Source organism: Lolium perenne, chromosome 4, assembly GCF_019359855.2.
Source record: "Lolium perenne isolate Kyuss_39 chromosome 4, Kyuss_2.0, whole genome shotgun sequence".
In the NCBI taxonomy this organism is placed as follows: Eukaryota; Viridiplantae; Streptophyta; class Magnoliopsida; order Poales; family Poaceae; genus Lolium; species Lolium perenne.
The window spans coordinates 294002871-294014246 of NC_067247.2; the positions used below are offsets into that span (position 1 = coordinate 294002871).

Here is an 11376-nt window from a genome sequence, read left to right on the forward strand (position 1 = left end):
CTCCATCTTTTTTTAACAAAGAACAATTCAAGGTAAACAGAGCACGGTAGAAAACCGTAAGTTCAGCAAAAATTACGAAGCCCCTTTACACAACGAGAATAGAACTACATGGCCCTTGTTGCTAATATACAAGAGCAGAGTTTACTCCCTTGTACATACGAGCCTTGGCATGAAAATGTCTCAAAGATATCACAGACTTGACCCATTAAATTACATATAAAGGTCAATTTAGCCGGACATAGATGATATCACAGATTTAATATCATTGGCGATATTCTTGGCATCCGCGGCAATACCGGCCAATCCTCTCCTCGCCAATCCAGCACAGTAAAGCTGATTTTCACCTTTCCAATGATTCGGATAATCTTTGGTCGGCAGTCCATTGTCATTTAACATGCTCTCACCATTCTACACACATAAATGTCAAATAACTTGGTTAGAAGATCTAAGAATTGTTGTTTAAAAACGAATTTGGCTTAGGCAGAAAAAATCAATGTTAGTACCTTGAGCCACACATTTGTTGTGCTCTTGTATCCAGTTGCAAACACAATTGCGTCAAATGAGATTTCGTCGCCGCTTTGAAATTTAACTATATTTCCCATGATTTTACTAATGCTTCCTTGAACCTATAAGAGGTAAATAAAATGTTAATAAACCCAAATAGTAAATATATATGGTATATATAAGGTCTATATCAGATCCAAGGATATACTTACTTGGATGATTCCTTTTTTTATTAACCCAACATCAATCACAGCAGATCGGCCGGTTTTTGACTTGAGCATCATTGGACCCATTTTTGGCATTGTGATGCCATTCCTTGATAGGTCTCCAAATATGAATTTTGCTGCCATAACAAGGAGGTTATCCACTAGATTCAGTGGAAGATGGTGGGCTAGTGTCATCCCCAGCCGGATGAGTTCCTTCGTCATTACATGAATCTGCACCCAAAAAAATGTCACACATCTATGCAACTTGCATGATACAAGAAAATAACATTCTAGTTCTAATAATACTAAGAAATTGTATATTATTACCAAATAAATTATAAAGTGCACATACCGGGCTTCGTATAACAATCGAAGTATTGGCATGATGGGTCGCGAGGTCATAAGAAATTTCCATCCCTGAGTTGCCAGATCCAATGACCAACACACTCTTACCGGAGAAGCTCTTGCCTGACTTGTATCTTGACGAATGGATGGCCTCACCCGGAAAACTGTCAAGTCCAGGGATCACCGGAATATTCTCGGCACTATTCTCACCACTGGCCACAACAAGGAACTTTGCACTGAAATTCATTGTTGTGCTCTCCACAATGTCACGGGCAACGATGGACCAACACTTATTATCTTTGTCATATGTGGATGACTCCACGCTAGTGAGATACTTGGGTTGAATATTGAAACGCATAATATAGTCATCCAAATACTTGACAAACAATGCTTTTGGTATGTATGTTGGTGCATCTACTGGGTATGACATGTGTGGTAACTCACAGAACTCCTTTGCAAGATGCAGCTTCAAGCGGTCGTATGCGCGGTTGCGCCAAAGTGACGCGCTGCAGTCCTCGCGCTCGACAATGACATAGGGAATGGAGAATTGGGTAAGGCACGCTGCCGTCGCGAGGCCTGCTGGACCGGCACCAACAATTAGCACGGCAACATTCTCCATCGCAAAGACAAGATTTGGCGAAGTTGTGGAATTAGGGTGCGGTGGTAGACTAGGAGACTCAGAACAAGAAGGGGATTTTGGTTCTAGGTGTTGGCTGGATGAATCTCTGATGAAATAGTTGCATATGAGGCATATATATGCTTGTAGATTTCATGCACCAATTCGGTTTTGTGATTGGTTTCAGACTAAGGGGTGTAGGAAAAGGCAATGATTAATTGGCGGATAAAGCCTGATCTATCCAGTTCTCTATAGATTAGAATGTCATAAATGAAATTGTTGGCGTAAATGCAGAAAAGGTAGGAAATACAATCTTGCTCTTTGACATTCTTTTGGAAACTTAGTAATCGTATATGGGTCTGTTTAGCATATAGTTGGTCAGCGTTTCCTTTCTCTCTTTTCATCGTTGCATTTCTTTCCTTTGCTATCGCCATCAATTAAATTTCTTTTAGGACAAGATATGCTCAGAGTGCATATTATCCAGGTGTTTCTTACCTTTCCTGCACTTGGTAGGATAAGGATGAGTCAACGTTTCTCAAAGTTTTGACCCCAAAAAGGTTTCCCGGCATGCACTAGACTAAGCAAACCACAACATTTATCTGTAGCTGATGTCATCCTCGCGCAAATGGACTATTCCACCACGCTACAATCTGCACACTGCTTAGGTGAACTCTGCTGCATCTTATTATCGTTTTTGCTACTTTTATGAATGATCACTGCCTCACCGGCCATATGTAAACATGTGTACTCAAATGTCTTGTGCGCATGGGAATTTGTGGTTACAGGGTGATGTAAAGTAGCAACATCAGAATTTTGTACTACAATAAAATAAAGAGTATAATTTGTATTTTACATGCAATTTATATTATGGAAAACACACCGCGCCCTGAGAAGACATGGTTTGTTGACGAGAACGAGGAATATACATGTGTGCAATGCATCTCATGCATCTGTAAGTAGGAAAAACAAAGTCTTTAAATGATTAAAGTAACTAGCAAGGAGCTATGGAAGTGGGCATGATCGTTGCTTATTTTGCTACCTTTGGAACACCTAGTAAATAATTAATAATTAAAAGGACTGAGATGCGCAAGCACAACTTACAAAAGACCAACTATGTTAGAATTTGTAATTTCAACTTTAACTCAACATTTAAAGAAACTATGGAATATTATTGATTCAATCAAGAATTCATATACATAGTTGAAATGTATATCTCAAATACAATTTGAATCAAAATATTACTACATAGTTTAAAAGAATATTACAAAGAGTTGTTACTAGTCCACATGAGGTAATTACAAGTGGAATGAAAAGGCATTGCAGAGCCAACGAGACACCGAGATTACATCATAACAAACAGAGATTAGATTAACAAGGACGAACAAGGACAACAAAAACTAAGCTAAGCTAGGAGTTTTCTAAAATATTACAACATAGGAAACTGAGATCAGATTAGTAAAAAAATGATGTAATTACAAGTGTACATGATTATAACCATGCTTTACTATGACAAATGGCCAAATATAAAAAATACTAGAAAATCCTAAAACTAATCTTTGTCTTCTCCTAATCTTCTTCTTCAAATTACACCCCCTACGGTAAAGTGGTTCAAAAAAGTCATCTTCAAACCTGCAATAAAAAACATCAAAGACAAGGCAAAGGAGATTATGGGTTAACTTATGTGTCTTGGGGGAATGCATTATTTTGTTTAGGAGCTTAACCTATGTGGGGACAGGAACTAGTGTGACCAAACTAATTTAAATGATAAGTTTGATCAGAAAATATGACAATTGGCAACATCAATTTTAAACCAGCTATTACTGACCCAACCGAAGACAACAAATGTGTAGGAAACCGAAGGCAACACTAGCCAACTGGAGGCAACAACAACGGGGCAATTACACATGGATAAATCTCTAGGTTCAATAAAATGGCAACTGGAGTTGTTATGGCGGCCACATTGTATATTAAATAGGGGTCCAAATCATGAAGTTAGATTTTTTTCATTAATTTCCTCCATTTGGGAGAGCATTGTCATAGCCAAACATTACGGCGTAGGAGCAAGTAGCTGCTGGTACAACCAAATTTCCCTTCTCTAGTGTCTCTCTTTGTTTTGGGGCAATTGAAATTTGAGTTTTTTTGACAATCTACACACTGTGGAAAACTTAGCCATTTAACACCAAAAATCATTTTTCATTACGTGGCAAATTTGACCTTTGGCAACACCATGGCTACTCTTAGAGGCTAAACTTCAAATGGATTACAGTTAGCCCAAAACCACCATTAATCAGCAGCACTGTCAAAGGCCCACATCATCCCACCAATAAGCAACGCTCATTGGCATTCCAAAATAAGGCCACAGCAGAGGCATGCATCAAGCCTCGTCTCCGAAGCCACCCCAACTATGCCCAGATAGATATCAACGAGAGCTAGGCAGTAAAGCATACAGAGCTGACTGCGAACCAATCAGTGGAGAACAAAGCACTGGTAACAAGTAGCTTACTCAACTTGGACAAATAAGTGTCACAATTCAGACTTCAAGCCACCATGGCAGCCAGGACATATAAATAGGACCCCTGGATATAGATACATGATACGTCTCAAACGTATCTATAATTTCTTATGTTCCATGCTAGTTTTATGACAATACCTACATGTTTTGTTCACACTTTATGTCATTATTATGCATTTTCCGGAACAAACCTATTGACGAGATGCCGAAGTGCCAGTTCCTGTTTTCTGCTGTTTTTAGTTTCAGAAATCCTAGTAAGGAAATATTCTCGGAATCGGACGAAATCAATGCCCAGCATCCTATTTTTCCACGAAGCTTCCAGAACACCCGAGAGCCAGCAGAGGGGGGCCACAGGGCCACCACACGCCAGGGTGGCGCAGCCAGGGCCAGGGCCGCGCCCCCCTATTGTGTCACTGCCTCGTCAGCCTTCCGACTCCGCCTCTTCGCCTATTTAAAGGTCCCTGACCTAAATATTCGATACGGAAAAGCCACGGTACGAGAAACCTTCCAGAGCCGCCACCATCGCGAAGCCAAGATCTGGGGGACAGGAGTCTCTGTTCCGGCACGCCGCCGGGACGGGGAAGTGCCCCCGGAAGGCATCTCCATCGACACCACCGCCATCTTCATCACCGCTGCTGTCTCCCATGAGGAGGGAGTAGTTCTCCCTCGAGGCTAAGGGCTGTACCGGTAGCTATGTGGTTAATCTCTCTCCTATGTACTTTAATACAATGATCTCATGAGCTGCCTTACATGATTGAGATTCATATGAGCTTTGTATCACTATTAGTCTATGTGATACTCTTGTGATGTTATTAAAGTAGTCTATTCCTCCTTCACGGTGTAATGGTGACAGTGTGTGCATCGTGTAGTTCTTGGCGTAGGTTATGATCATAATCTCTTGTAGGTTATGGAGTTAATTATTACTATGATAGTATTGATGTGATTTATTTCCCCTTCATAGTGTAAAGGTGACAGTGTGTATGCTATGTTAGTACTCGGTTTAGATTGCAAAGATCTATTATGCTCTAAAGGTTACTTAAACATGAATATCGAATGTTGTGGAGCTTGTTAACTCCGGCATTGAGGTGCTCTAGTAGCCCTACGCAACGAATGATGTTCATTATCAAACAAGAGTATATGTAGCACAAAGGAAGAGAACTTATTTATTTATGTGATCAATATTGAGAGTGTCCACTAGTGAAAGTATGATCCCTAGGCTTTATTTCCAATACTGCAAACACCACTTGTTTACTGTTCTACTGCATGTTTACTTCCTGCAATATTACCACCATCAACTGCACGCCAGCAAGCACTTTTCTGGCGCCGTTACTACTGCTCATATTCATTCATACTACTTGTATTTCACTATCTCTTCGCCGAACTAGTGCACCTATACATCTGACAAGTGTATTAGGTGTGTTGGGGACACAAGAGACTTCTTGTATCGTGATTGCAGGGTTGCTTGAGAGGGATATCTTTGACCTCTTCCTCCCTGAGTTCGATAAACCTTGGGTGATCCACTTAAGGGAAACTTGCTGCTGTTCTACAAACCTCTGCTCTTGGAGGCCCAACACTGTCTACAGGAATAGAAGCACACGTAGACATCAAGCACTTTTCTGGCGCCGTTGCCGGGGAGGAAAGGTAAAAGGCACTCATACTCCGGTCCCAGGTAACTAAGTACTTTTCTGTTGCCGTTGTGTGTGTGCTCGAAGCTATTTCCTTTAGATCCTGCAATTGCATCTTTTTGTTTCTTGTTTTTATTTTCACTAGTAAGTCTTAATGGAAGACAACAACAAAATGAGAGATCTTTATGAACTTTATCTTGAATTAGGACATGATGTGTTTGAAGAGAAAATTAAAAAACCCATGGAACTTATGCATGCTAATGGGAATGTTATTAGTATGAATGCTTTGAACACCATTGTTGCTAATGCTATGGAAGAATTTAAGCTTGGGGAGGTCAGTTTTGATGAAAATGATCTCTTTAGCCCTCCGGGTGTTGAGGAGAAAGTTTATGTTGATTATGATATGCCTCCCATATATGATGATTATAATGATAGTGGTCTTTTGGTGCCGCCTACTATGGAGGATAAGTTTAATTATGATTACAATATACCTCCTATATTTGATGATGAGAATAATAATGATAGCTACTTTGTTGAATTTGCTCCCACTACAACTAATAAAATTGATTATGCTTATGTGGAGAGTAATGATACTTTTATGTATGTGAATAAGAATGCTTTATGTGATACTTATATTGTTGAGTTTGTTCATGATGCCTCTGAAAGTTATTATGAGAGAGGAAAATATGGTTGTAGAAATTTTCATGTTACTAAAACACCTCTCTATATGCTGAAATTTTTGAAGTTACACTGGTTTTATCTTCCTATGCTTGTTACTTTGCTCTTCATGAACTTGTTTAATTACAAGATTCCTATGCATAGGAAGCATGTTAGACTTAAATATGTTTTGAATTTGCTTCTTGATGCTCTCTTTTGCTTCAACTCTTATTTCTTGTGAGTGCATCATTAAAATTGCCGAGCCATCTTAATGGCTATAAAGAAAGCACTTCTTGGGAGATAACCCATGTGTTTATTTTACTACAGCACTTTTGTTTTATATTTGAGTCTTGGAAGTTGTTACTACTGTAGCAACCCCTCCTTATCTTATTTTATTGCATTGTTGTGCCAAGTAAGTCTTTGATAGCAAGGTTGATACTAGATTTGGATTACTGCACAGAAACAGATTTCTTGATGTCACGAATTTGGGCAGGGTTCTCTGTAGGTAACTCAGAAAAATCTGAAAATTTACATGCGTGATCCTCAGATATGTACGCAACTTTCATTCAATTTGAGCTTTTTCATCTGAGCAAGTTAAGTGCCTCTGTAAAATTCGTCTTTACGGACTGTTCTGTTTTGACAGATTCTGCCTTTTATTTCGCATTGCCTCTTTTGCTGTGTTGGATGGATTTCTTTGTTCCATTAACTTCCAGAAGCTTTGGGCAATGTCCAGAAGTGTTAAGAATGATTGTGTCACCTCTGAACATGTGAAATTTTTGATTATGCACTAACCCTCTAATGAGTTGTTTCGAGTTTGGTGTGGAGGAAGTTTTCAAGGGTCAAGAGAGGAGGATGATATACTATGATCAAGAAGAGTGAAAAGTCTAAGCTTGGGGATGCCCCCGTGGTTCATCCCTGCATATTTCAAGAAGACTCAAGCATCTAAGCTTGGGGATGCCCAAGGCATCCCCTTCTTCATCGACAACTTATCAGGTTTCTTCTCATGAAACTATATTTTTATTCGGTCACATCTTATGTACTTTACTTGGAGCGTCTGTTTGCTTTTATTTTTGTTTTGTTTGAATAAATTCATGCTTGTGTGGGAGAGAGACACGCTCCGCTGTTGCGTATGAACACATGTGTTCTTAGCTTTACTCTTAATGTTCATGGCGAAGGTTGAAACTGCTTCGTTCATTGTTATATGGTTGGAAACAGAAAATGCTGCATGTGGTAATTGGTATAATGTCTTGAATAATTTGATACTTGGCAATTGTTGTGCTCATGTAGATCATGTTTAAGCTCTTGCATCATGTACGTTGTACCTATTAATGAAGAACTACATAGAGCTTGTTAAAATTTGGTTTGCATGATTGGTCTCTCTAAGTCTAGATATTTTCTGGTTAAGGTGTTTGAACAACAAGGAAGACGATGTAAAGTCTTATAATGCTTACAATATGTTCATATGTGAGTCTTGCTGCACCGTTTTATACTTGAGTTTGCTTCAAACAACCTTGCTAGCCTAGCCTTGTATTGAGAGGAATTCTTCTCGTGCATCCAAATCCTTGAGCCAAAACACTATGCCATTTGTGTCCACCATACCTACCTACTATGTGGTATTTCCTGCCATTCCAAGCAAATACTTCATGTGCTACCTTTAAACAACTCAAAAGCTATTATCTCTTATTTGTGTCAATGTTTTATAGCTCATGAGGAAGTATGTGGTGTTTATCTTTCGATCTTGTCATTTAGTTCTGACAAACTTTCACAATGGACTAGTGGCTTCATCCGCTTATCCAATAATTTTGCAAAAAGAGCTGGCAATGGGGTTCCCAGCCCAGATTAATTAACTTGCATTAATAATTCTCTTCACATGTTTTGCTCTGATTCATCAGTAAGCAACTTAATTTTGCAAATAGACACTCCTCCATGGTATGTGATTGTTGGAAGGCACCCGAGGATTCGGTTAGCTATGGCTTGAGAAAGCAAAGGTTGGGAGGAGTGTCATATAAAAAAATAAAACATATAAACTAAACTAAAGTACATGTGTAAACAAAAGAGAAGAGGGATGATCTACCTTGCTGGTAGAGATAACGTCCTTCATGGGAGCCGCTCTTGAGAGTCTGGTTGACGAGGTAGTTAGAGTACCCGCTACCATTCGTTGACAACAACAAACACCGCTCAAAACTTTATTTTTTATGCTCTCTTTATGTTTCAAAATAAAAGCTCTAGCACAAATATAGTAATCAATGCTTCCCTCTGCGAAGGGCCATTCTTCTACTTTATGTTGAGTCAGTTTACCTACTTCTTTCTATCTTAGAAGCAAACACTTGTGTCAACTGTGTGCATTGATTCTTACATGTTTACCTATTGCACTTGTTATATTACTTTATGTTGACAACTATCCATGAGATATACATGTTACAAGTTGAAAGCAATTGCTGAAACTTAATCATCCTCTCTGTTGCTTCAATGCCTTCTACTAAGAATTTATTGCTTATGAGTTAACTGTTATGCAAGTCTTATTGATGCTTGTCTTGAAAGTACTATTCATGAAAAGTCTTTGCTATATGATTCAGTTGTTTACTCATTGTCTTCATCATTGCTTCGAATCGCTGCATTCATCTCATATGCTTTACAATAATGTTGATCAAGATTATGTTGGTAGCATGTCCCTTAAGAAATTATCCTTGTTATCGTTTACCTACTCGAGGGCGAGTAGGAACTAAGCTTGGGGATGCTTGATACGTCTCAAACGTATCTATAATTTCTTATGTTCCATGCTAGTTTTATGACAATACCTACATGTTTTGTTCACACTTTATGTCATTATTATGCATTTTCCGGAACTAACCTATTGACGAGATGCCGAAGTGCCGATTCTGTTTTCTGCTGTTTTTGGTTTCAGAAATCCTAGTAAGGAAATATTCTCGGAATCGGACGAAATCAATGCCCAGCATCCTATTTTTCCACGAAGCTTCCAGAACACCCGAGAGCCAGCAGAGGGGGGCCACAGGGCCACCACACGCCAGGGTGGCGCGGCCAGGGCCTGGGCCGCGCCCCCCTATTGTGTCACCGCCTCGTCAGCCTTCCGACTCCGCCTCTTCGCCTATTTAAAGGTCCCTGACCTAAATATTCGATACGGAAAAGCCACGGTACGAGAAACCTTCCAGAGCCGCCGCCATCGCGAAGCCAAGATCTGGGGGACAGGAGTCTCTGTTCCGGCACGCCGCCGGGACGGGGAAGTGCCCCCGGAAGGCATCTCCATCGACACCACCGCCATCTTCATCACCGCTGCTGTCTCCCATGAGGAGGGAGTAGTTCTCCCTCGAGGCTAAGGGCTGTACCGGTAGCTATGTGGTTAATCTCTCTCCTATGTACTTCAATACAATGATCTCATGAGCTGCCTTACATGATTGAGATTCATATGAGCTTTGTATCACTATTAGTCTATGTGCTACTCTTGTGATGTTATTAAAGTAGTCTATTCCTCCTTCACGGTGTAATGGTGACAGTGTGTGCATCGTGTAGTTCTTGGCGTAGGTTATGATCATAATCTCTTGTAGGTTATGGAGTTAATTATTACTATGATAGTATTGATGTGATTTATTCCCCCTTCATAGTGTAAAGGTGACAGTGTGTATGCTATGTTAGTACTCGGTTTAGATTGCAAAGATCTATTATGCTCTAAAGGTTACTTAACCATGAATATCGAATGTTGTGGAGCTTGTTAACTCCGGTATTGAGGTGCTCTAGTAGCCCTACGCAACGAATGGTGTTCATTATCAAACAAGAGTATATGTAGCACAAAGGAAGAGAACTTATTTATTTATGTGATCAATGTTGAGAGTGTCCACTAGTGAAAGTATGATCCCTAGGCTTAATTTCCAATACTGTAAACACCGCTTGTTTACTGTTCTACTGCATGTTTACTTCCTGCAATATTACCACCATCAACTGCACGCCAGCAAGCACTTTTCTGGCGCCGTTACTACTGCTCATATTCATTCATACTACTTGTATTTCACTATCTCTTCACCGAACTAGTGCACCTATACATCTGACAAGTGTATTAGGTGTGTTGGGGACACAAGAGACTTCTTGTATCATGATTGCAGGGTTGCTTGAGAGGGATATCTTTGACCTCTTCCTCCCTGAGTTCGATAAACCTTGGGTGATCCACTTAAGGGAGACTCGCTGCTGTTCTACAAATCTCTGCTCTTGGAGGCCCAACACTGTCTACAGGAATAGAAGCACACGTAGACATCAATACAACACCACAACACACTGGTACCACAAGGAACAACATGCAAAGGGCCACCACTCACATGTATCTAGGATCAACCAGAAGGAGCTAGGAGGAGAAGACTAACCCCAGAAGCAGGTTCTTCTGATAACCAAAATAACAAGCTTCAAAGTTCACAAGGTAGTCTACAAGAAAGAGAGTGGTGAATAGGAGGAATGTTGTCAAGTAAAATAGAAATGTTGTGCATTTGGCAAATCAACACCAGAAAAAACTTCGAAAAATGAAGGCGGTATCTGTTGATCAGATTTAAAGAGAAAGAAATGAGATAAGATGGGGAGTAGAATCCGTTCTTATCAGAATAAGAGGAGAGAAAGCAAAGATGAAGTTGAGCAAGAAACAGAAATAGGAGAGTATGTATGTTCTTATCAGAATTTGGAGGAACAGCCAAAATATTTAATTAAGCAGATAAGAAGGAATAGTATAAAAGAGGGGATCATCCGTAATTAGAGAGCGGAGAGAAATTTAGGAAACACGGGAGATAACCAAGTCACTCTGCAAAACACGTACACTGATCACATGATCAAGCAACGGGATTACATGAAGCACTAAGAATAGTTCATAAACAAGGAATAACACACCACATATACAATATAATTATAAGAACATGA

General features: G+C 39.8%; 1 protein-coding gene across 1 annotated transcript; it reads right to left on the reverse strand.

The window, feature by feature from the left end:
- Positions 1–228: 228 nt before the first annotated feature.
- On the reverse strand, positions 229–1674 carry LOC127295802 (probable indole-3-pyruvate monooxygenase YUCCA10). The gene is made up of 4 exons (XM_051325802.2): positions 1063–1674; positions 717–941; positions 504–626; positions 229–408 (listed from the first exon to the last, which is right to left on the reverse strand). Exons 1-4 carry the CDS (start codon positions 1672–1674, stop codon positions 229–231), a joined length of 1140 nt encoding a protein of 379 aa, XP_051181762.1.
- Between the last annotated feature and the right edge of the window lie 9702 nt (positions 1675–11376).

Coding starts and splice junctions, on each gene's coding strand:
- LOC127295802 (XM_051325802.2), bottom strand. CDS start 1,674: ATGGAGAATGTTGCCGTGCTAATTGTTGGTGCCGGTCCAGCAGGCCTC. Junction 942..1,062: donor CGATTGTTATACGAAGCCCG/GTATGTGCACTT, acceptor TTTTGGGTGCAG/ATTCATGTAATGACGAAGGA. Junction 409..503: donor CAACAAATGTGTGGCTCAAG/GTACTAACATTG, acceptor TTATGTGTGTAG/AATGGTGAGAGCATGTTAAA.